General features: G+C 38.4%; 2 protein-coding genes across 3 annotated transcripts; one reads left to right on the forward strand and one right to left on the reverse strand.

Annotated features, from left to right (window-relative positions):
- The first annotated feature begins 15,270 nt into the window (after window positions 1-15,270).
- FAP1 (Chalcone-flavanone isomerase family protein) lies at window positions 15,271-18,014 on the forward strand. Its single transcript, XM_059583033.2, has 4 exons — window positions 15,271-15,661; window positions 16,338-16,587; window positions 16,893-16,984; window positions 17,776-18,014. The coding sequence occupies exons 1-4, from the start codon at window positions 15,277-15,279 to the stop codon at window positions 17,913-17,915; spliced, it is 867 nt and encodes a 288-aa protein (XP_059439016.1). The 5' UTR covers window positions 15,271-15,276; the 3' UTR covers window positions 17,916-18,014.
- A 1,203-nt stretch (window positions 18,015-19,217) lies between these two features.
- Window positions 19,218-24,791, reverse strand: LOC132170259 (protein TIME FOR COFFEE). Of its 2 annotated transcripts, none has more exons than XM_059581171.2 (11): window positions 24,426-24,791; window positions 24,035-24,334; window positions 23,826-23,950; window positions 23,493-23,727; window positions 23,152-23,404; window positions 22,990-23,053; window positions 22,573-22,900; window positions 22,414-22,480; window positions 22,256-22,322; window positions 21,755-22,144; window positions 19,218-21,624 (listed from the first exon to the last, which is right to left on the reverse strand). In XM_059581171.2, exons 1-11 carry the CDS (start codon window positions 24,523-24,525, stop codon window positions 19,831-19,833), a joined length of 3,723 nt encoding a protein of 1,240 aa, XP_059437154.2. In that variant the 5' UTR covers window positions 24,526-24,791; the 3' UTR covers window positions 19,218-19,830. The 2 variants fall into 2 exon arrangements, with proteins under 2 accessions (XP_059437154.2, XP_059437153.2); XM_059581170.2 differs by having other exon boundaries at window positions 22,573-22,915.
- Window positions 24,792-26,307: the final 1,516 nt, after the last annotated feature.

Raw genomic sequence — 26,307 nt, forward strand, 5'->3', positions numbered from 1 at the left:
AGATAGGACTTTCCAAGAGATTCCCGCTAATAGGTGCATGGGATCATCCTAAAGCCAAAACCATGAAATTGAGGGCACTCCTGTCCTTTTCCTTTCTCTCCTCTAACTTATAAACAATTTCCAATTTCTTTGGCTTTATATATATATATATATATATATATATATATTAGACTCTAGTAAAATTATCGTATAATTATAATGATGTGATAGTAAAAATTAGTCTTTTAATTAATAAGAAGTTGTAAAAAAAAAATTAATAATTAATTTTTATTGTCACATCTTAATAGTTGTATGACAATCCTATAAGAATCTACTAAATATTATTTTTCTTATAAGATATATGTTTATTTTTAACGGTTTATTTTTAATATTATTTAATAGACAATTATATAACTGTCTTCTAAAAAAAATTAAAGATTAATTTTTTACTTTCATACGTCTAGGACGGACCCAAGTGCCAAAATTTTATAATTTGGCGACAAACAAACGTTATGTCAATTGTATATAGCATCCTATTAAATATTATTACTGATTATTTAATTCTCGATGTTCCCATCAAATTCGACCTTCTATACAAATGATCTCATAATTTTAAGTCACAATTGTGTGATATGACATGATGTTCAATTAAAATACGTGCCCTCCAATGCTTTTGAAAGTCCAAGAACATTCTACCACACGAATATCCTTTTTATTTATTTATTTTTTTTAATGTTCCCATCAAATTCGACCTTCTATACAAATGATCTCATAATTTTAAGTCACAATTGTGTGATATGACATGATGTTCAATTAAAATACGTGCCCTCCAATGCTTTTGAAAGTCCAAGAACATTCTACCACACGAATATCCTTTTTATTTATTTATTTTTTTTAACATTAAAGGTACAGAGCTAAAACTCAGGGCGACTATACTAGTGCACTTATTCACTGGAAGCCGCTCATAGGCACTTCTTTAAATTCGATTGAGCCATAATTTGACCTAACTCTAATAAGACATCAATAAAAATTCAAGATGGTTAATATTAATTAGGCATATATGATAATTGTTCATTGCGAAGATTCGAACATTCATCCTAGTACATGCCGTGACCACTTAAAAATTTTCTTGACTTATTAAATCACCGTCCTCGATGGTACCCATAAATGTCTTTGAAAAACCTATTTTTGCAGCCTTATAATTCTTCTCTTGACTGTGGCTTGTAGTTGGGTTTTTTTAGCCGCCTCTTAGCTGCTACGAAAGTGTATATTTGCAGTCAGAAAAAAGAGAGACTTTTGAAAAACAGAAGGAGCCGCACCACGGCACCAACCCTGTTCTTAAAGGCTACACCACAAAAAAAACAAGGTTTAGTGACATAGTTATTTGTGGCATTTTTGGCTAAAAAAACGTCCCTATTGATTTCGCAACGCTTGATTAGGGGCACTTGGGACATGTCGGTTTTTATGGCGACTAGAATTTAAGATTGAGACGTTTTTTTACGAAAAAATGCCTCAAAAATGGAACGTTTGAAACAAAGCGCCCCCTTTTTAAAAGGGGGCGCGTAGTTGTGAAAAACGCCCCCTTTTTAAAATGGGGACGCTTCCTAGGCAAGCGCCCCCTTTTTTAAATGGAGCCACTTCCTAGGCAAGCGCCCCTATTTAAAAAAGGGGGCGCTTCCTAATCAAGCGCCCCCTTTTTAGAATGAGGGCGCTTCCTAGACAAGGGCCTCCTTTTTAAAATAAGGGCGCTTCCTAGGCAAGCACCCCCTTTTTTAAAAGGGGTTGCTTGCCTAAGAAGCAACCTCTTTTTAAATGGGGGCTCTTGCCTAAAAAATAGGGCGCTTACCTAGGAAGCGCCCTCATTCTAAAAAGGGGGCACTTAGGTGGGCAAGCGCCCCCTTTCATAAATGGGGGCGCTTGCCTAAAAAATGGGGCGCTTACCTAAGAAGCGCCCTCATTCTAAAAAGGGGGCGCTCAGGTAGGCAAGCGCCCCCTTTCATAAATGGGGGCGCTTGCGTGTAAATGACCCCTAATTCTATATGGAAACACTTCCACGCTGCGAAGCGCCTCCAATAATTAATATTTAGAAAAAATATTTTTCCCATGCAATCCATATATATTTTTTATTTTCTTCTGATATACAATACGCAATACAATATTGTATTGCGTATTTTCTCCATAAATATTGGATTAATCCATAAATATTTTCTCCATTCATCAATCTCATACAATCTTATACATATATATCTCACAATACATATCTAATCCATATATACAATCTCATATCTCATAAGACATTTAAATTCAAAATGATGATATCATAAACACAAAGTGTACGTATCACATCTTAAGGAGTTAACAAAAATTGTACCATACATATGAAATAAAATATCCAAAAACGATATCATAAACACAAAGTGTACCACCTCTTAAAAGAGTTCACAAAAATTGTATATTACATATGAAATAAAATATATCAACGAGTTCGCTTAGCATTTGGCGTCAAATACATACTCAACCTAACAGGTCAAGTATACGTACGTCACTTAACGATTACCTGCAAATAATAAAACCAAAAATAAATAAATAAATAAATAAATTTCAAACCTATATCTAACTATTTTGAAAGTTCAAACCTATATATAATTAGATTATATTACAATTGACTAAGATATGAAGATCTCCACATACTTTGTGATGATCCACAATGGTCGCCTTCTCCATCAGCTGCATGCTCATCTTCATTTGTTAATTCATTCTCACCTATATATAAATAGATGCAAATGCATATTATGCAATCATATATATGTTCTTAAGTCAATAGTAATGAATTGTGTTTGAGCAGCTAGTTCCCCTATAAAAGGATAAAAGATAAAAGAAGAACAGCATAAAATAATTTTTATTGTGTTTAAGTTATATAAGCCAACATTAAAGGATAAAAGATAAAAGGATGAAAGATAAGCCAACATTAGAATTTCAAATTTTATGTTGTTCTTCCTTTATCTTTTATCATTTAAACAGCATAAAATAATTTTTATTGTGTTTAAGTTATATAAGCCAATATTAAAGGATAAAAGATAAAGGATAAAAGATAAGCCAACATTAGAATTTCAAATTTTATGTTGTTCTTCCTTTATCTTTTATCATTTATTGTGTTTAAGTTATTTTTATATAACTTAATGTTTGAGCAGCTAATTCTCCTATATAACTAAAAATAATTTCGATGCGTCTGCTATCCAGGCGCCCTTAATTAAGTGCACCTAGATAGCAAGCGCCATTAATTAGGGGCGCCTACCAGCTAGGCACCCTTAATTAACGATGCCTGGCTGGCAAGCGCGCCCCTAATTAAGGTATATTCCGGACTCCAGAAGATCATCATGGTTCTTCCACAATGGTATATATACAACTTTTTCAAAGAATTTACATAAGGCAATTAAAATTCAAAAAATGGCACCAATCTTGACGAGTAATTTTGGATAGTAAAGTAGACTATTCTGGCACTACCAATAAAGAGGAAAAACAAAGGAACATGATAATAAAGAATAAGGAAAAACAATAAATTTTTTTTAAAAAAAAAGAAAAAAAAAAGAAAAAAAAAGAAAAGAAAAGAGAGGTATTCCGATCCACTTAATTCTGCAATATGGCCAAACGTGTGGGTCACTGGGCACCGAAGAGAGAGATAGGAAAATCGAGATTGAGAGAGGGGCGACTAGCGCCGTAGAGAGAGATATGGATCGATATATATTGAGGGAGAGGGGAGAGGCTAGGGATCTAATATATATATATATATATATATATATATATATCCTGATGCAGAGAGGGGGGACAGGCGGGCCGCGCGGGGAAAGGTTAAGGAAAATATATATTGAGGGAGAAATTAAGTCTTAGAGCGGGAGCTGAGGAATCAAAAGGAAAATTAAGTTCCCGCTCGCAAAAACAAAAAATATAAATATATTAAAATTAAAAAACACTTATAAATTTATTTATAAAAATAAAAAGTAAATACTAAAAATTAAAAAACACTTATAAATTTATTTGTAAAAATAAAAAGTAAATACTAAAAATTAAAAAACATTTAAAAGAGACTTAAACTAAAAAATATATAAATGCAAAATCAGTTAATGTGGTTGTCTAGATTAAAAATTAATCTATATGATATAAAAACAAAAATAATACTAATTCAGAAATTATCGGGATAGGCCACAATAATAATTTAATTCCTGTAGGCACCCTTAATTAAGGGCGCCTAGCTGGCAGGCGTCCTTAATTAAGGGAGCCTAGATGGCAAGCGTCCTTAATTAGGGGCGCCTGCCAGCCATGTGCACTTAATTAAGGGTGCCTAGCTGGTAGGCGCCCCTAATTAAGGGTGCTTGGATAGCAGGCGTCTCGAACTAAGAGCGCTTGCAAGCGCCCTTAATTCGGGACGCCTACTATCCAGGTGCCCTTAATTAGGGGAGACTGCTAGCTAGGTGCCCTTAATTAAGTGCGCCTGGCTGGCAAGCGCCCCTAATTAAGGGCACTTGGCTGGGAAGCGCCCTTAATTCGGGACGCCTGCTATCCAAGCGCCCTTAATTAGGGGCACCTGCCAGCTAGGCGCCCCTAATTAAATGCGCCTGGATGGCAAGCGCTCCTAATTAAGGGCGCTTGGCTGGCAAGTGCCCTTAATTCGGGACACCTACTATCCAAGCACCCTTAATTAGGGCGCCTGCCAGTTAGGCACACTTAATTAAGTGCGTTTGGCTGACAAGCGCCCCTAATTAAGGGCGTCTGGCTGGCAAGCGCCCTTAATTAAATGCGTTTGGCTGGCAAGTGCCCTAAATTTAGGGCGCCTGGCTTGCAAGCGCCCTTAATTAAGTGCGCTTGGCTGGCAAGTGCCCTTAATTAAGTGAGTTTGGCTGGCAAACGCCCCTAATTAAGGGCACCTGGCTTGCAAGCGCTCTTAGTTCGAGACGCCTGCTATCCAAGCACCCTTAATTAGGGGTGCCTACCAACTAGGCACCCTTAATTAAGTGCACATGGCTGGCAGACGCCCCTAATTAAGGACGCTTGCCATCTAGGCTCCCTTAATTAAGGACGCCTGCCAGCTAGGCGCCCTTAATTAAGGGTGCCTACAGGAATTAAATTATTATTGTGGCCTATCCCGATAATTTTTGAATTAGTATTATTTTTGTTTTTATATCATATAGATTAATTTTTAATCTAGACAACCACATTAACTGATTTTGTATTTATATATTTTTTAGTTTAAGTCTCTTTTAAATGTTTTTTAATTTTTAGTATTTACTTTTTATTTTTATAAATAAATTTATAAGTGTTTTTTAATTTTAATATATTTATATTTTTTGTTTTTGCGAGCGGGAACTTAATTTTCCTTTTGATTCCTCAGCTCCCGCTCTAAGACTTAATTTCTCCCTCAATATATATTTTCCTTAACCTTTCCCCGCGCGGCCCGCCTGTCCCCCCTCTCTGCATCAGGATATATATATATTAGATCCCTAGCCTCTCCCCTCTCCCTCAATATATATCGATCCATATCTCTCTCTACGGCGCTAGTCGCCCCTCTCTCAATCTCGATTTTCCTATCTCTCTCTTCGGTGCCCAGTGACCCACACGTTTGGCCATATTGCAGAATTAAGTGGATCGGAATACCTCTTTTTTTTTTTTTTTTTTTTTTTTTTTTTTCTTTTTTCTTTTTTCTTTTTTTAAAAAAATTTATTGTTTTTCCTTATCCTTTATTATCATGTTCCTTTGTTTTTCCTCTTTATTGGTAGTGCCAGAATAGTCTACTTTACTATCCAAAATTACTCGTCGAGATTGGTGCCATTTTTTGAATTTTAATTGCCTTATGTAAATTCTTTGAAAAAGTTGTATATATACCATTGTGGAAGAAGCATGATGATCTTCTGGAGTCCGGAATATACCTTAATTAGGGGCGCGCTTGCCAGCCAGGCATCGTTAATTAAGGGTGCCTAGCTGGTAGGCGCCCCTAATTAATGGCGCTTGCTATCTAGGTGCACTTAATTAAGGGCGCCTGGATAGCAGACGCATCGAAATTATTTTTAGTTATATAGGAGAATTAGCTGCTCAAACATTAAGTTATATAAAAATAACTTAAACACAATAAATGATAAAAGATAAAGGAAGAACAACATAAAATTTGAAATTCTAATGTTGGCTTATCTTTTATCCTTTATCTTTTATCCTTTAATGTTGGCTTATATAACTTAAACACAATAAAAATTATTTTATGCTGTTTAAATGATAAAAGATAAAGGAAGAACAACATAAAATTTGAAATTCTAATGTTGGCTTATCTTTCATCCTTTTATCTTTTATCCTTTAATGTTGGCTTATATAACTTAAACACAATAAAAATTATTTTATGCTGTTCTTCTTTTATCTTTTATCCTTTTATAGGGTAACTAGCTGCTCAAACACAATTCATTACTATTGACTTAAGAACATATATATGATTGCATAATATGCATTTGCATCTATTTATATATAGGTGAGAATGAATTAACAAATGAAGATGAGCATGCAGCTGATGGAGAAGGCGACCATTGTGGATCATCACAAAGTATGTGGAGATCTTCATATCTTAGTCAATTGTAATATAATCTAATTATATATAGGTTTGAACTTTCAAAATAGTTAGATATAGGTTTGAAATTTATTTATTTATTTATTTTTTTTTGGTTTTATCATTTGCAGGTAATCGTTAAGTGACGTACGTATACTTGACCTGTTAGGTTGAGTATGTATTTGACGCCAAATGCTAAGCGAACTCGTTGATATATTTTATTTCATATGTAATATACAATTTTTGTGAACTCTTTTAAGAGGTGGTACACTTTGTGTTTATGATATCGTTTTTGGATATTTTATTTCATATGTATGGTACAATTTTTGTTAACTCCTTAAGATGTGGTACGTACACTTTGTGTTTATGATATCATCATTTTGAATTTAAATGTCTTATGAGATATGAGATTGTATATATGGATTAGATATGTATTGTGAGATATATATGTATAAGATTGTATGAGATTGATGAATGGAGAAAATATTTATGGATTAATCCAATATTTATGGAGAAAATACGCAATACAATATTGTATTGCGTATTGTATATCAGAAGAAAATAAAAAATATATATGGATTGCATGGGAAAAATATTTTCTCTAAATATTAATTATTGGAGGCGCTTCGCAGCGTGGAAGTGCTTCCATATAGAATTAGGGGTCATTTACACGCAAGCGCCCCCATTTATGAAAGGGGGCGCTTGCCCACCTGAGCGTCCCCTTTTTAGAATGAGGGCGCTTCTTAGGTAAGCGCCCCATTTTTTAGGCAAGCGCCCCCATTTATGAAAGGGGGCGCTTGCCCACCTAAGTGCCCCCTTTTTAGAATGAGGGCGCTTCCTAGGTAAGCGCCCCATTTTTTAGGCAAGAGCCCCCATTTAAAAAGAGGTTGCTTCTTAGGCAAGCAACCCCTTTTAAAAAAAGGGGTGCTTGCCTAGGAAGCGCCCTTATTTTAAAAAGGAGGCCCTTGTCTAGGAAGCGCCCTCATTCTAAAAAGGGGGCGCTTGATTAGGAAGCGCCCCCTTTTTTAAATGGGGGCGCTTGCCTAGGAAGTGGCTCCATTTAAAAAAGGGGGCGCTTGCTTAGGAAGCGTCCCCATTTTAAAAAGGGGGCGCTTGCCTAGGAAGCGTCCCCATTTTAAAAAGGGGGCGTTTTTCACAACTACGCGCCCCCTTTTAAAAAGGGGGCGCTTTGTTTCAAACGTTCCATTTTCGAGGCATTTTTTCGTAAAAAAACGTCTCAATCTTAAATTCTAGTCGCCATAAAAACCGACATGTCCCAAGTGCCCCTAATCAAGCGTTGCGAAATCAATAGGGACGTTTTTTTAGCCAAAAATGCCACAAATAACCATGTCACTAAACCTTGTTTTTTTTGTGGTGATTGTTTAAACTATATGCAACAATATGCAACATATATTGTTCCATCAGTTTAATTATAAGTCATGTAAATGAAGTATAGATATAAGGTACATGATAATCAAATGAACATGTCATAACTGTATTCTATATAGTCTATCCAAGCAAGTTTAACCCATTTTTAATAAGATTGACGTTATCCCAAAAGACTTATATTTACAACATTGGTGCATCAAATGTTGTCTCATACCGTCCCTCAAAAGTTTCCTAAAAAATTTTCTTAGGAGTCACAAACAACACTTTTCAAAACAGTCAATAAAAGTTTCTATCAAATCAACAACTCTTTTCAAACCACTTACCAAAAATATATATTAAATTTGGGTGAAGACCTCCCTTGAATCAGTAATGTTAAAGGATATTTAGAATCTGTTTGGGATTGTATTCGAAAAATAGAGCTTTTAAGTCAAAAAGAGCTTTTGGGCAAAAACTTTATTTTTAAGCTTTTGCAAAAAATGTATTTTTGCCATTTTTAGGTTTTTTTGCACCCTTAAAAGCGTTTTTTAATTTTTTTTATCAAACAAGTATTTTTTCTTCAAACGGACTTTTTGAGTATTAAAAGTACTTTTAAATCTCTCAAACGCAATCTCAAATAAACCCTTAATGCGACATGGTTCCGGTTGACTCTCGCACATAGGCGCGTACGCACACTTGGAAAAGCACCATCATTGTTGCCAACTCCATCGCATTTCTTGCTCTCCATTATTATTACATAGTATTGCACTCAACCACTTTTGTTCGTTTACTAACTGTCCGTTTATATATATATATATATATATATATATATATATATAAATTATGTATAATTTCATTAAAACCCACCTATCTTGTATGTGGAATGAAGCTGAAAAAGAAAAGAAAATCTAACCATTTTCTCATTTCTCGCCATTTGGTTTGAAAATTAATGGGGAGAGAAAATAAAAGAAAAAGCCATATATATATATATATATATATGACAACTAAATTGGAGGGAGCCTATATAATATAAAAAGGGTCAGAGGGTATAAGGTTTGGCCGTATATCCCTTCATAATTAATCACAGTAGTGTGCAATCAAGTCAGAAATAGGGTTTATTAGTAATAATGGAGGGAATAGTAGATAGATAGATAGATATAGATCGATGATCACTAATTAATGCTTTCTTTTGTCGACAATTTTTTAGGATGTTTGTAACAATATTCAATGTATTCCCTCATAAAGGCATGACATGATACCAACCCAGTCATTTCATTTTCCTGACCAAAATCGGCAATAATTACTAGAGATCTCTTCGATCAATAAAAACAACTATATATGTAAAAAAAATTAAAAAAATAAAATCCAATTTTATTATTAGCAGTCGAGAATTGAAAAAGAAAGTGGCATTGGAGAACAATATAAATGATAAAGGTTGGAATTGCTTGCACAATTGGAAGGTGAATTTTTTGTCAAAAGTAGGGAAATATATAGATTTTTTTAAAGGCAGTGGCTCAGGTAATTTCCACTTATTGTATGAGTGTTTTTCAAGTGCCACTATCCTTAAACAATGAAATCAATGGGTTGATGCAAAAATTCTAGTAGGGGCATAAAGAGGAAAATTCAAAGATCCATTGGATGAGCTAGAAACGAATGGGAGTTGCAAAATCACAAGGTTGAATGGAATTCAGAGACTTGGTGGTTTTCAACAAAGCTTTGCTAGCAAAAAGAATTTGGCAACTCTTCCAAAATCCTAACTCCTTGGCTGCATGGATTCTCAAGGCCAAATACTACGCTCATAGTTCGGTGTTGGAAGCTATGGTTGGAAAACGACCATCCTTTGCATGGGGGAGTATTATTTTATCTCAAGCAGTGATTCGGAATGTGCTAGTTTGGAGGGTGGGGAATGTGAGAGACATCCGAGTGTGGGGTGATAGGTGGCTCCCAACCCCGACTACATTCGCAGTGCAGTCACCTTGTTGTATTATTGATAAGGATGCATGGATTGTAGACCTCATTAATCAAAGCACAAAAAGGTGGAAGCTTACCCTTATTTCGAATATTTTCAACAAGGAAGAAGCTCGGGCTATTAGCAATATCCCATTAAGTCCTCTTCAGCCTTTGGATAAATTAATATGGCAATGTACTGCAAATGGACAATTTTCCATGCGCAGTGCATACCATATGGAAATGGATATATAGGCTTCGTCCCGTAGTGAGGGGTCTAGACCGAGCACAAATGAAAGGGTGTGGAAAGCATTGTAGCAACTCAATATTCCCAATGCTGTTAAATTATTCATGTGAAAAGCTTGTAATAACCTCCTCCCTACAAAAACAAATTTATTTCGCAGGAGGGTAGTTCCAAACAAATCATGCCCTATTTGTGACATAGATGAGGAGACTATTGAACACATTTTATGGAGCTGTCCTTCGGCGAAAGATGTGTGGGGAAATGGCACGACAAAGATTCAAAAAGGGGACTATGTGGGAAGGGAGTCCATGCAAATTTTTGAAATGCTGTTGGACATGTGCGAAATAACCGACGTAGAGCTGTTTACAGTCGTGGCTCAGAAGATTTGGTTCTGCCGAAATGCTGTGGTACACGGGGAAGTTTTCTCTCATCCAAACCAAGTGATCAGTGAGGCTAGGGAATCCCTTGGTAATTTTCAACGACAGAATTTGCAGGATGCTGAGGGAGTGGAGCTTCCCCAAGCACGACAACTAATTCAATGGCAGCCGCCACCCTACAACACGATCAAGTTTAACTGGGATGCTGAGGTGGAAAAAAATGCGGACATATAGGCATGGAGATGATAGCTCGTGATAGTATTGAGAGGGTGATCGCAGCTCGGAGCATTACACTTGCTAGCTTAGCGGAACTAATCCTGGCCGAAGCACAAGCAGCTCTCTATGCGGTGATCTTTAGCTAGGAGATGGGCTTTACAAACCTAATTTTGGAAGGAGATGCGTTGCAAATTGTGAAAGCGGTAAATTTGAATATGGAGAATAGCAGCAATTATGGACATTTTGTGGAAGGGATTCAAACAGGATTATGTCAATTTTAGTCTTGTAGTTTTATTCATGTATATTTTATTCAAAAGGGCATGCAAGGGAGATCAACATTGGCTATTTTACTTGGACGTAACCATAATAGCATTTACTAGGAGCCACACAATAAGAGCTTAGACCACGTGAGAACCATAGGTGTCTCCCTCTAGTCCAATTGAGCCATATAGACCGACTCAGCCCCATTGGGCCACTAGGGCATTAATAAAAATTAAATTAGTTAAGTACATAATAAGGCATAAATTCAAATCCCGCAATAAAAATATCCATGCCTATGGATGGTTGGTTGGTAGCTAGGAGAAATGGTTAGCTTGGGAACCTCCATTTTCTAGATTTTCTTCGTCATATATTGTTGTGGGTCCATAACCCGGTAAATATATATATGGGAAAAATATAAAAAAACCCCCCAAACTACCAGCCGTTTTCGATTTAGCCCCCTGATGTTTCAAAAGTCATAAAGTAGCCCTCCAAACTACCAAACTTTTGCATTTTGGCCACTCCGTTAGTCAAAACCGTCAGTTTGGACGGAAATTGCAAAACGACGTCGTTTCATTACAGTAAGTTACTAGAATGCCCTTTTTTTTTTTAAAAAAAAAATCAATTTTAAAAAGGGTTTAGGAAACGACGTCGCAGCAGCTTCGTTTCTTCGTTTTCTTCTCCATGCAACCGTACAAATGAAGAAGAGAGCTGCTACGCCTACAACTGGAGAAAAAATGCTACAGGTACTGACATGGGCAAACAAAAACGAAGAAAGCTTGCTTACCTGATGATGCGAAAAAATTTGTGACTCCAGAGAAGATCACTGGGGCTAGCTCACTTGCCGCGACTTCCACGGATCCGGCGAAGGCTCCGATGGTTTTAAGGGCTCCTCTGGCGAAGGTTAGTTCGCTGGAAAATCATTCATCCACACTAGATCGGTTCGCTCTAGAGTTTCGTTGAGTGCTGTTGTTGATATTTCTAGGACAAACAGTGGCTGCCTGAGAGATAGAGAGAGAGGCGTGGGTCGCCGTGACCCACGCGGGTCTGGCTGCCAGACCCAGTCGTGGGTCAGCAGACCCACGACGGGTCTCTAGCCAAGACCCGCTTGGGTCACCAAAACCCACGGCATGGGTCAAATTAGAGGAAATTTTTTCTCCAATTTTCTGTTTTGGGTACGTTCTCCTTCCCCCTATTCCTCCTTTGTTTCTTGTGCTTTGTTCCTGGATTTGTGCCTCATGTTCTGTGTTCCTCCTGTGTTTTTGGGTTGGGCTTTACCCTGGGTAGGAAGTGCTGGGTGATGTAAGTTTCCTGTGGTTTGTTGTTTTCGCTTTTTAGTTTGAGTTCAGATACTTTAAAATCCACATTCAAAAGCAAGGAAAATGGAAGGCATTTATAAAGAGTTAGATGAAGTCAAAGCAGAGATGGTGAAACTAAACAGAACTCCCAAGGCAGGAAACAATATCCGGACAACCACACAGTTGCGCCAACACACTTTCCTCCAATAGGAGGGAGAACGACTTCACCTTTGCCACATTGCCATGAAATCCGAACAAGCACAAAAACACAGAGAGTGAAAACAAAGCTGCTGTGTGTGTAGGTACTAGAGTGAAAACGACGTCGTCTCCTAAACCCTTTTTAAAATCGATTTTATTTTTTGAAAAGGGCATTCTAGTAACTTACCGTAACGAAACGATGTCATTTTGCAATTTCCGTCCAAACTGACGGTTTTGACTAACGGAGTGGCCAAAATGCAAAAGTTTGGTAGTTTGGAGGGCTACTTTATGACTTTTGGAACATCAGGGGGTTAAATCGAAAACGGTTGGTAGTTTGGGGGGCTTTTTTATATTTTTCCCTATATATATTAGAATTATTATTAAATAAAAGATAATGATATTTTATTATTCTTATTATGAATTTATATATATTTGCTGGTTATGGCCTCGTAACACTTATCACGGAATTTCGAGGGCATAATTAGAACTTATTAAAATTCGCTTTGGTCAATATTCCTATGCCCTAGAATTTATGTATTTCTTAATTTGGCCACATTCTCCAACTTCTCGTCATGCGTGTGGGCAGGCTTAAGTAGTACTCTTTATATTTGTTCTTAATTTTGTACTCCGCATATATATATATATATATATATATATATATATATATATATACATACATTAGAGAGAAAACTAGAAAAATCAATTGATAATCACATGCATGTTATATTATAATTCTAACAATTTTTTAATTAGCATGCTTTAGAGTTGATGATAAACAACCCAAAAACGTTGCAGTTTTGTACTTTTGTTTGGCTTTTTTAATGCATCGGTAAGAACTCCATGCATGTTTAACTCAAGCCCTAATAAGTTGTTAAATCATAAACCAATTAGCAGTAAATTAAGGCTGTATTTGTTTGACAATTGTAGTGTGAACTTGATTAAACATTAACTTAACATATGCTTCAAACCCGATGAAAAACTACCCCATAACCTTGCAGTAGTTTTGGACTTTTTTGGTTGATTTGTTTTTATGCATTAATAAGAACACCACGTTTAAGTCAAGCTAGCCTTAATAATAACTTGTTAAATCTATAAACCAGAACCAGTATAGCAGGCCACAGTTTTTGACATATATAAAGAAGACACTAAACAATATTCCTCACCTTAATGCAATATATATATATATGTCTCTCTCTGTGTGTACTAATTTATTAAACATAATAACAGAGACATATAAAGAAGAAAAAAAAACGAGGTGCATGCTTGATTGCACTGGTTTTTAAAACAAATGCAAGGAAACATTTAAGAATTAATTGATTCTGGGTCGGCAAGTAGATGGAAACACCAACAATCCTCACAAATGACAATGGGCATATATCCTAGGTACCTAGCTAGGAATATCAAGTGCTGTTGATCCTACTTCAATCTGATTAGTTAAAGCTTAATTATTAAAAAAAACCAAAAAATGTTAAAAGGGTAATTATCAAGTGCTGTTGCATTTGTTATAATAGATCCTAATGTTATTAATCCTCATACATGACAATTCGCTTGTTGTTCCAATCACCACGAATGATTCAAATTTCCTTGTAATAAATTACGTCTAACACGTAAAATATTTTAATTAAAATAAAATGTTAAGTTACAGGCGAATTTTTAAGCCCTAACCCCAATCAATCGGATAGCAGAATATGCATAGGTAAAGACGGATATCATCCATCTCCGCCTACATATATGGTAGTTTTGTCTTATAAATCAAAGTTGTTTTAGGATTTGATTTCAAAATGACACTGTTTCATCTGGGGAAAGTAGAAAACAAAACCCTAACGCCTCATTTTCTTTCTCCTCCTCTTTTTGCTGTTGCATTCTATGTGCTAAATGTTGGGACTTCGTTCTTTTAGTATTGGCTAATTTAACTTGGTAGTTTGAAATGTCTAAACACTAAATTGACATAGTTGTTATTCAAAGGAAAAAAAAAAAAAAAAAAAAAAACATTGTGTGTCTAGTGTCTGCTATCCAGATATGGATATTATTTCAAACCGTTGTATTTTATTTTATTCAGATAATATAATTCAATTCAATATTTTGTAGTTTTTTTTTTCAATTTGCTTGTATTGCATAAAGTTTATAAATAGATGTATTTTTCTTGTCATATTAGAATTCGACTTATAAATATTTGTATTGCTCAATTTTTATTTCATATTACAATTTACAAGTGTATAATTAGTTCAAAAATTGCATTAAACTCATCTAAAAAGGCTCATAAAAAGCTTTGAAAAAAAAAAAAAAAACACAAGCCTAAATATATAAATTAAGTCTACAATTCAAAAAAAAAATAATAAATAAAAATCTCAAAAGAGAACTCAAAATGCAAAAGCGGATGTCATGTGCGGTTAGTAAAAATAAAAGCCCGCCCATGTGTGACTACGAGTGAATTCTGCCCTCCTTAGACGGGTGAACAGTTACTAAAATCCGCCCTCAGTAGCAGTTGGACCCCTACAGACACACAAAAAAGAGATACAACCATTGTTTTTATTTCCATAATTTCACAGCCCATTGGGCTTTAATGGCCCAACAAAGCAAAAAGAGAAGGCTAAACGACCCGAAATGAAAGCCCACTTAGGAAATCCCCCAGTCCAAACCACTAAATATTGAATCCAGGCACCTCCTAAAGCCCAAACCATTACCCAAACGGGCCAAACTTAAGGCCTAAAAGCATCATCTCCATGTCACGTGCATACCACGTGCCACCCTCCATAACTATATATACTCCAATCGAACCTCCATTTTTAGTAAAATTCCCAAAGTACCACCATGGTCTCTCTGCGCTTCCCATTCTCGTTTTCTCAGCCCCCAAAGCTCCCCAACTCCAACTCCACCTCCACCTCCCGCCGCGTCTCCTCCGCCGCTTTCGTCGCCGCATCCGCCGCCGCATCTGCTGCCGTCGTAGCTGCTGTCTCCCTGGACCCAAAGCACACATTTCTCCAAAAGGCGCTGAACTGCCTCGTCTTCTCCAACCGCGCGTTCTCGCCACTCTGGGGCTCACTCTCTCTGGCCGACAACTCGTCCTCGGCGGTGGTAGAGTCCAAGACCGGGGTCGAGTTTCCTTCCGTCATCGGCGACTCTCGGGGGCTCCTCGGAATTGGGTTGAGGAAAAAGAGCGTGTTGGGGTTGAAGAACATCGATGTCTACGCATTTGGTACCACATTTCTTGTTCAAGTTCCAATATTTCATTGGCTTTTCACTGTTGGGTTTTGATTTTTGTTATTGGGAAAAACATTCATTGTTTAACTTCGATAATAAAAACACTCATTTGTGAAATGGAAGCTAGTATTTTGATAACTCTATGTTGGTTCAGATTCAGTCAGTTGAATTGAGATGTAACTTAAATCTAAATTGACAATTATATAATAAAAACACTCATAGTTTTTACTTAAAAATGTAACTTAAACAACGGGAAAAGAAAAATAAAAAAAATGCTAAATAGTGACACATTACTAGGAAACCAACTTTTTTGGAGAGAAACTTTGGTAAATGTAGCATTTCTCAAAGAAAAATGTCAAGGTTACCTTGATCAGAGTTAAGTTTCTCTGTAATAATTTTGTAACTTGCAATGGCAGTATATAGGAAAGAACCACTTCAATTATTTACTTAAAATAAAAAGCTTCTCTGAAGGAAAAGTTATGAACACAACTGTAACCCACCTAGCTTTTCTAAGGGAATTCCAGGTTTACATATTCTCCACAGATGTAATATCCATTTGGCTCATACTACTGGGACTAATGTCGCACTTTTCATGTGTACATATATGCTGTTAGTATAGAAAACAGGCATTATATTAAAGCTGTGCTATCCTCCATTATGTCTTTGTGCAGGGGTTTATGCTGATGGTAATGGTGTAAAAGAATTTCTGAGTGAGAAATATGGAAAACTATCCGACTCTGAGTTCAAGGAAAACAAGAAGTTCAATGAAGATCTCATTGAAAATGATATATGTGTGACTGTTAGACTTCAAATAGTGTATGGCAGATTGAGTATCCGTTCTGTACGTAGTGCTTTTGAAGAGTCAGTAGGGAGCAGACTCCAAAAGTTTGGGGGATCAGATAATAAAGAATTGCTTCAAAGGTGAATCATTCTATGATTTAATAGCTCCTATTCCATACTAATGGTAAATATCAGCATCGTCGTTGTGTTGAGAGCTTTAAATGACCTGAAATTACTAAGAACTTGCATAAGCACATGTCATTTTACACAGGGCTATCACATCTCTCTCCCTCTCATTTTTACTATAATTTTCTTTTTCCATGCTCTGTTTTCATAGTTGCAGAAGGTCTGGTGTTGTTTCTTTTCTTTTTTCCTTTAGTCCAAGTGGTCCAGAAAATCTCAGATCTTATAGTATTTCTATCAGTGTAACAGCCAATTCATTGCAGGTTCACTTCCCAGTTCAAAGATGAATATAAAATACCACGAGGGTCTGTAATAGATCTGTCCAGGGAACGGGGCCATGTACTTTGCACAAGCAGTAAGATGCCTTTTTCTCTTATTATGTTTCTTTTTCTGTAGTTACTAATTGTATCATAAGACCATGTTTTTTGTTTTTTGTTTTTTTCTGTCAATGCTGCATGGACTGTTGATTACCTTGTGCGCTTGTTAGTGTGCACTTAATTTTCCTTCAGCTGTGGCCTCTGTAACTGCTAAGAATTTGCAGAAACTGACTTGAAAGCACCATAGTCATGGAATTAATGCATATTATGTGTTAACAAAGAACACAGGGTGCCTATTATACCATTATTTTTGTCTGCATTCTCTTGGGAGCCTTTGGAATACTTCAAGTTCCGACATCAGTATAATAGTAGAAGAGTGAAATATTGAAACCTTGTAATGGTAGTATTTTCTCCATACGATTCAAATAGAGCTTATATATGTCTTTTTGGTTTCATGTGGATTACAATGTATAGGATTGGAATGGAATTAATTAATGAGTATCCAATGTGTGGATTATAACCTTTGCCTTCTCTAATCAACATTGTGGATGCTGGAAATTTCTTGCAGATATTTGGACCACAATAGATTGGAAACAATGCTAAAACTTTTTATAAATTGAAGCTATACAAAACAAACACCCCCTCTTTTTAGAGGATAAGCAGTAGGTAGATTTTCAGTTTCTTTTTTGAGGAAAATGTAGTTCTTAAAAAGTTACATATACTCAAATTAATGAAAGATGCTTTTGTTGTGCTTGATCCTTCTCTGTTATAGTATATCATTACGACATTACGCCCTAGATCTTAATGTTATGTCTTCTTATTTCTGTAGTTGATGGAAAGGAGGTTGGGAGTATCCAGAGTAAACTCCTGTGTCGATCAATTCTAGATTTATATATTGGTCAGGATTCATTTGATAGACAAGCCAAAGAAGACATTGAGCAAAATTTGGCCTCTCTCCTCCAAAAGTAGACAGGGCAATCGAAATAAAGAATTTTTCCTTGCCATCAAATTGTGTTTTGGAAGAACTGGTTTGTAATCCTCAGGTGATATTACATTTTGGGAATGTGACCACTGGCCACTATTGTATTTCCGCGTTGTTTCTAATAAGTCCAGGGCTTTCATTTTCCTGAAAGGCTGAAAGTGAAATAAATCATTTGTCAATGCACAAGTTCTTTGGCAATTTACTTGCGAAACTATTATATTGGAAATCTGTTTCTTTAAGATCCTCCTAGCATGTTGTTTTCATTGTGAGTTGGATAATTTAGTAGGAAAGTAATTGGAGAATTTTCTATTTGTAGATTAACTATGGCATTTATATTCCGTCTTGTAAACTAGGCCAACATATTTGGGCTCGTTTGACAAGACTTTTGAGGGTATGTTTTTGTTTTTTAGCAAAAAAAAATAAAAGTATTAACAAACAACTCAAAACACTCAAAACTATTTTTACATTTATGTCACTTCACAACAAAAAAAAAAAAACAAAAACAACCATCTAAAAAGTTGTCAAACGAACCCATAATCTCTTGCCTTCCATATTGATTCTTATCTTATAATGAACAAAATGCTTTCTATCTCATGGGCAGGTATATACCCTTTTTCTTTTTCTTTTTTTTTTTAGCTATATTAGATATATAAGAAAAGCCAAATTTCAAGGAATATTTGGATTCTCCACAGCACAATATGCTTTCCTGCAGAAGTTAAAACGTCAAGTAGTAGATTATGCATAACAACTTCCGCGCATTTATACGTTAAAAGATGCACACCTTCCTTTCAACTTTGACAGCTTTTCTCACATCATGGATTTAAAGGTTCAAGCAAGCCAGAAAGTCATGGCCAGGCCTACTCTTGCGTGCGCGTAGCTTCTCTTACAAAAGAAAAGAGGAAAAGAAACAGCAGAGAGCCCACTGATGGTAGGAACATATTAAAATCTGTGGTGCTTCGTGCTTTAGATAATAAGGTCAACCCATCAATTAAAACTCCATTGGGTTCAATTATGGCTTAAGATGCAAGTAGTCTCTAGACTCTACCTATAAGTTGAATAAGAAAAAGTCAGTGCACAAAGCAGGACAAATGGGAGAAGCCAACCAGACCAGTTTGCTTCCAGCTCCAACATCTCAATCCCTCCTTTTTTAGATATTTACCCTCTTCTTTAAGATAATGTTATTATTATATTCTTGGTCTCTTTCGTGACTTAGAATCTCCATGGACCCTCACCACCCCCACCCATCTCTGATTCAGTTTAAAAAAAAAAAAAAAAATTGAAAGAAAGGAAAAGATAGCGTATTAGTCTTTAATAATAAAAAATTGAATCGGAGTACATTGCTTTCTGAACAAAAAACATTATCTTATCTACAAATCAGCATCACATAAGACCAATTAAATTGAATTAGACCCCTTGAAAACTTAAACAATTGCCTTAATAATGGTAGGCCGCCACTTGGAAGACCTGATCAACCCCACTCCCCTGCCCCAACAATAAGTTGACCCGTGGTGGCAAATTTCAAAGTTACCTTTAATCTGAGGGACCTCTGCTGCCTTATCATAATACCGCCTTCTACTGAATCTTATCCTCCAAAATCTTTTTCTTTCTTTTCCTTTCCATTCTATCAACTTTTCACAAACTGCCGGACAACATCCAAAAGTGTCAAACCCAAGTGCAAGCCCCTTTCATAATCAAACTGTGTCCCCCTTCAAATTTCCGGGAGACTTTTAATAATGTGCACCATCTTCAGCGTCTCTTGGTTCAATTTGAACAAAAAGGGGAGTTTTGATTGTGCGGTTATTGCTAGGATTGGGGACATTGACGGAGAGCTTTGGACTGCAGAGTATTTTGAGCTTGGGTGTGACTTGTGAGTGCTTCTCTATTGATGGTTACAACGTGATTCTAATACTTGAGTTCAGGTAGGTGGTTCGGGCACGTACTTAATATTGAAGGTACATTCCTCCCACAAACTGGGGAGGATTTCTGGCCGGCTCTGGTTGAGGAATTCTCAGTTTGTTGGGATTGCAGTGTATTAACCGACGCGCCCGCTTTGCCGCCGCCAGTGGCATTTGTTCTCGAGTTGCCAGCAGTTGGAGTCCCTGCAACTGAAGTAGATGAAGAATGGTGGTTATTAGTGACTATTTGTTGCACATGAGGGGCTAATGCTGACTTCGGATCTCCTCCAAAAGATATCTGGGTATGGCCTGGTGGAGCTCTGCCTTGTTGCTGGGGCATATTCTTGAGGGAAGACGGGTTTCTTCCTGTATTTTTTGACTGAGAAGTTTGGACAGAACCGTTGCCTTGGATTAGAGCTTGCGAGTAAACAGGGGGATTGTTTGGAAACTTGGCAACAGTGGAAGAGGAAGACAGGTTATTGTTAGTTGTTGGCGCTTTACTTCGAGTCAGAGTCGCCGTCGCCACAACAGGCTGCTGCTGTGGCAGCATATGGTGCTGCTGAACTTGAAGCTGAAGCAGCTGCTGTTGTTGAGAATTTGAAGTATTACCAGCAAGGGGACCATTTGCCATTAGTGCAGTAGAGGTGACATATCGAGGTGGCCAGTTTCCTGTCGATGACATAAAGCTAAGAGTTTTGGCTGAATTATCAAAAACAAGGGTCTGCCCTGTAGTTGTCGAAGGCTTTCCTGAAGTGGCTTTCTTTGCATCGTTTGGAGTGTTCGAACCACCTCCACTCTTCCCCTCAGAAACCTGGTGACTCTTCTGCTGTGCAGCTTGAGGTGCAGGTGTAACTTGGTAACCTAGCTGAGCCATATCTGGGAGGCTTTGAAATATTACTGGATTTTGCGGTAGGGATGAGAAGTTCAGGGTTGAAACCATGTTGTTTCCACTAAATGCTGTCTTGTTTCCGTTGAAGTCCGCAAAGGACATGGCAAATGCTGGAGAAGGGAAGAGCTCAACCGCACCCTTTAAACCATGCTGCTGCTGCTGCTGCTGCTTCTCACCATGATTTCCTCCACTACTGCCAGACAATCCTGCAGATGGCATCAACCTAAAATTTAGGGGCTGAACTGGAACTGTGAAATTCTTCTGCCTATAAACACTTTCTTTGGCATGAGAGGATTGGCTATCAGCAACAGATGGAGGATTCTCTGCAGTTATCTCAACCTCAAGCTTGCGAGATTGATTGGATGGTAGCACATGCTGCTTATGTGGTTGCTGTAAGTGCATACTAGCTGAGGCCAAAAGATTATTTCCCCCAGCTTGGGCCCCTCGTGGTTGCTTGTGGGATGATGATGAACCACTTGAAGTACTCGTATTCTGATGACATGCTTGGACCTGAGGCTGCGAGTGGGGCTGTTGCTGCTGAAGCTGCTGAAGCTGAGACAGATGGAACATTTGAGGTGAATAGAAAGACCCATTTAAGAAAGGCATAGTCTGAGCAGGTGTGCTTCCTCTAAGTGCTGATGTTGTTCCAATAGGAGTTGAAATAGGGAATGGGTAAACGTTGTTCTGTAATATTGCCATGTATGGAGTTTCGTTGGGTGGAAAATTTGGATAATTAAAGCTCACAGCTGTCGTTACTGCTGGCAGCGCTGAAGAGCTCCCCGGAGGTCCAGTAGCTGAATTACTAGGCAATGACACATTTTTTGCTGGATTGGAGGGTTTAGAAAGCCCAGATTGATTAGCTACTGCTGCTGGTGGATGCTGGCTCATAGGGAACATGAAAGCAGGGCCATGCTACAATTCAAGAGAATGAATAACTCTCAACCTTACTTATAGAACCAATTTAACATATGAAAACCAATTCCGAAGACAATACGTAGGACCAATTCAACAATTTAATGCGATGCAGAAGACTAGACCATACCATTGAACTACCAGCAGGGACTGCCTGTGGAGCTTGCTGAAACACAAGCGGATTTCTCTGTGCTGTATCCATCAAGTTGAAGGCCTCAGACCCTTTGTCTTTCCCAATATGACTTGGAAAATTTGTTCCAGCCTGCCCTTTTTCCTGTACGGCATTAAGATTCACGCTTGGAAAGCTTCCTTGGAATGGGTTTGCAACAATCACTTTTTCAGCAGAAGGCATGACATTGAGTTTGCTTGTCTTGGCCCCGCCTAGAGCAGCAGTAGCAGCTGGCACTGGCCAGATATTGTTCATCTTCGAAAATTGCTGGTGCAACTGAATGCAGCGAGCAATGTAATGGTGGGTTGTACATCTCTTTGGCCGAGGTCGAGAGAGAAGGAACTGCGGAGGCTGCACATTTTCAATTTTAGCAAATTCAAATGCATTTCTGAAAAACAAAGACAACAACCAGAGAGAGAAAAACTAAACAGGTTTCTAGTGCGAAGCAATAACAAAAGATACCTGTGACGATGCAGTCGAAGGGGTATTCCCCTCTATCGGCATAACTGTCTGATAGGGTGGCATGCATCTGCTAATAAAAATTCGTTAAACATCTTTGCTATGGAGAAGGGAAAAATCTATCAGAAATTGAAGAGCAAACACATGATAATGTAACTCACCCCAGTGGAGGAAGACCACTCGGCCAGCCAGTTGCAGCAATTGGCAAAGGCGTCAAGCCAGATTGACCTGAAAAGAAGAGAGAATCAATAAAAATTGCTTGAGAATTCAAGATAAGAACCACCAAATTGGACACCAAAAAGACTTCAATGCTGGCTTACAGGTGTTTTCTACTTTGGGAATGCTAGCTTTAGCTTGGCTCTCCTGCCACTGCTGCTGTTGTTGTTGTGACTTATTAGTACTACGAACACCACTGCCACTCTCTTGATTTGGCTTCTCCAATTCAAGCTTAGGCAACTCGCGCTTCTCTCCAATTGTCTCCCTCCTCCTCCTCTTCTTCTCCTTCTTCTCCTCTTCAGGTTCTTCTACCACTACCTCCTTAACAAATCTCTCTACCTTTTCTTCTTCCTTAACAGGAGCTTTAGGATCCGATATCGAATCGGTGAAGCCATTGCCTTCCCTATCTGGAGACGCCGCCATAGGAAGAGCCTGTTGAGACGCAGTCTGTTCAGAAAACTTTTGACAGTAAAAATACTAATCCATATCTAATCGGAGTGCACCAAGAAAAGGGTCCTCACCATCAGATCGATCTCAAACTTCTCCTCTTGCTTGCTTCTTCCAGCCTCTGGAAGAGCTGGGTCTCTGAGAAAATGGAAGCCATAGAAAGAAAAAAAAATTAAATCTCAAAAAACAAAACAAAGGACAAAATCAGATAAATCGTTAATTTATTTGATGCTCACGCTTTTGTCCCCGCTGTCGAATTTTGAAGATGGTCAAAAAGAACATCCGATTCAGCACATGGAGGAGCCAAGATGGGCTTTTCGTCTTCGATGCCCGACGGTTTTGAATCCTCCCGCTTTAGTGTTGCCTCCTGCTGTGATTCCATTGACTCATGAGAACTTGCTCTTGGTGAACTAGTGTCCATTTTTTCCGGCTGTTGTTCGCTTTCAACTTTCTCTGCTTTTGCTGCAATTGAACTTTTCTCAACCGCACCTGAAGAACCAACAAATAACTTCTTTTTTTTAAAAAAAAAAATTCTTTTTTCTTAATTTTGGTTCAAAAAGCTGAGTAGTAAACTCACCAACGCCAAACGCGGGATCAGACTGTGGTGAAGAAAGCGAAGTCCTTGAGTCATGAGCGGAGCCTTTTGTGTCTTCGGGCTCGAGCTCGTTTCCATTGCTTTCTTGCGTCTTGTTGCTCTGGGACTGCTTCTTGAGCCCAAAGAGAAACTCCGCAATCTCGATCTCAATATCCTCCGAAATGCTCTTGGAGGCCTTCGATGGCCGAGTCCTCGGCGGTGGTCCTTCTCCTGATTTCTGCAACAACCACAATCCCAAAAACTCAATCCATCAATTTTCTCCGAAAAATCGAAAATAAATTAAAAATAAATAAACAAATCAAAGGAATAGCTGACCATCTTTTTCCTAACTGAGACGTTCGACGACGAAGGAGACCGGACCTCCGGGCTTGGCTTCGCCGGCTCTTCTCCGACTCCACCATTTCCAGAAACACAGCTCTCGTGAGGTCTTTTCGCGGAAGCTGCCAAAGAGAAACACACACGAAAATGATTTTCAAAAACAAACAAATCCCCGAAAACAAAAACACTTCGCCGATTTCAATTACCCGAGCGAGCCTTTCTCGGAACCGGGACGCCGATCATCTTGTCGGCGACCTTCCACTGCCTAGAGCCTCTCGCTGGCGGGAAGTTCCGGCGGTGGTTGTCGCTGACCTGGAATTCTTCTTCTTCATCCTCTTCCTCTTCTTCTTCTTCCACCACACTCTCTTCCGTGCTCTCCTCTCCTCCTTCCCTGTTAGGCCCTCTCCTCCTCTTGCTCCTACTCTTCAACAATTCTCGATCTCGGTCCCTCTTGCTCGCTCGGTCCCGTAACCTCACCGTCTCTTGCAACTCCACCTGCCCTTCCTCTGCAACCAAAACCACCAGCCAAAAGCTCATGTACATAGTCAACAAATACTTATATTATATAAGTATGTATAAGCGTGTAGAAATACATACCAGGCGAGTCTCGGAGACTGGTGCTTCGCTGTCGCCGTCTGGGCAGCCCGTTTGAGGTCGCCATGGATGATGATCTTTTTGCTTCTCTGCTACGGTCCATTTCGGTTTTTGCTCATAAAGTTAAACACACCCACTTATCAATCTCATCCAAAATTGCGGTGAAAATACCCTCGTCGCCGGAACTCCACCATAAATCCCGGCGAAAATGATCGGAAACTCCCAGAATACTACTTACTTGTAGACAGCAAGATTATCGAAGCAAAACTCTCTCTCTCTCTCTGTGCTTTCTCTTTCTCACCTGGTTTTTTGGTGTGCTTTTTGAGTTTTTGTGCTTGACCTCATCTCCCTCTGTCTCACTATTCTTGTATGTTCACATCATACTCTTAACCTCATCTCTCTCTGTGTGACGATTTTGATGCTATCTTGGCCGTCGGATGATAACTGGATCAGACGGCTGTTGCCAGTCCGTGCCAACATGGCAGAGATGTCGTGATCTGATGGAATATAGGCAGTGCGCCTTACTGCCCACGTTTCACATTATTTATTGATATCTTCTCAACTTTTTAATATATATATATATATATAGGGTTCTCGATCCCCGTTTTCATTCACGCGCTGTGCGCGCGTGAAGGAATAACAAATCTGGACCCACGGAACTAAAAGGGCGTTACGTCCAGGTGGGTTCGAAGTCTTAGTCCACAGTGGGATCCGGCAATAAGCACTCCTGTCATTCGCTCATTGGCTGGAACAAATATAAAAGCAAAAAATATCTTCACGTACGTGGAGAGAGTGGTCAACCAGAATAGGCACAGCCGATTGGCCATGGCGGGTTAACAAATGCATAAGATTAATCACGTGGGGCATGGGGACCGAAATGAGCGGTCCAGCCAGTCAAATTGTCAAATTGATTTATTTAATGTTGGTATCTAACAAGGGACCCACCCCCACTCCATCTCCATAGGAGCCAAATAAATTAAATAAGATTTGAATCCGACGTGGCGCGGCTTGTTACTTTGACAGAACATTCAAAAAAAAAACTCGGGGGTCATAAAGTGAGTCCGACATGGCACCGCCAACCACCTGTCAATTGCTTCCAGAACAACAGCGAGAGCTCAGCCGTCCGCAACATTCAATCGGACGGTCTATAGTTTTTGGGCAGCAGAGTGTACTCATGAGTGCGAAATTGGTGGGCCCGCGCAGGTCGCCAAATTATCTATCCAGATGGGCTCCACGCTTGGACAAACATGCCGACCTGGTTATGCGGACACTCGCGGTCCTATTGATCAATCCGCTGCTTCTTAACTCTCTAGAAAAAGAATGTGTGTCTGAGAAAGCGAGTATCAGCGTTTGTTTTAGGAAGGAGAGTAGGGCCCGACATGAGGGTTAAGAAGGACGGAGAGACACGTGGAGGATAGGCCGCGATCCAAGGCAACAATCACGACAGGCAAGGACGCCGTGTAATCTGTATCACGGCTCTTTGCGAAGTGGGTAACTGCTGCGGTGGCCTCGGATCTCCGATTTCGGCCCACCCGCTCCACTTTCACGCATCTTTTAGAGCATCATTTGCCCAACTTGAGGTTTTTTAAGCTTCAATCAGCCAACCACATTCATCCACGTCATACGATGTGTAAATCTTTCTGGCTGGAGGAGATGAGTGAGAGATTGATGGAGTACACACACAAAGCGTTCATTTATTTTACCTTTTTTTTTAGTATTTATTTTTTAACATTTGTGTGTGTGTATATATATATATATATATAGAAAAAAAAGTGAATATGGATTATTCACTTGAGAATGCTAAGTAATTTTTTTTTTTTTTTTTTTTTGCTTTTATGGTAGAAGAAGATAAAGAGTGAATTCAGTTAAATGGCACTAAGTAATA

Source organism: Corylus avellana, chromosome 1 (genome assembly GCF_965113065.1).
Source record: "Corylus avellana chromosome 1, dhCorAvel1.hap1.2, whole genome shotgun sequence".
Taxonomy (NCBI): Eukaryota; Viridiplantae; Streptophyta; class Magnoliopsida; order Fagales; family Betulaceae; genus Corylus; species Corylus avellana.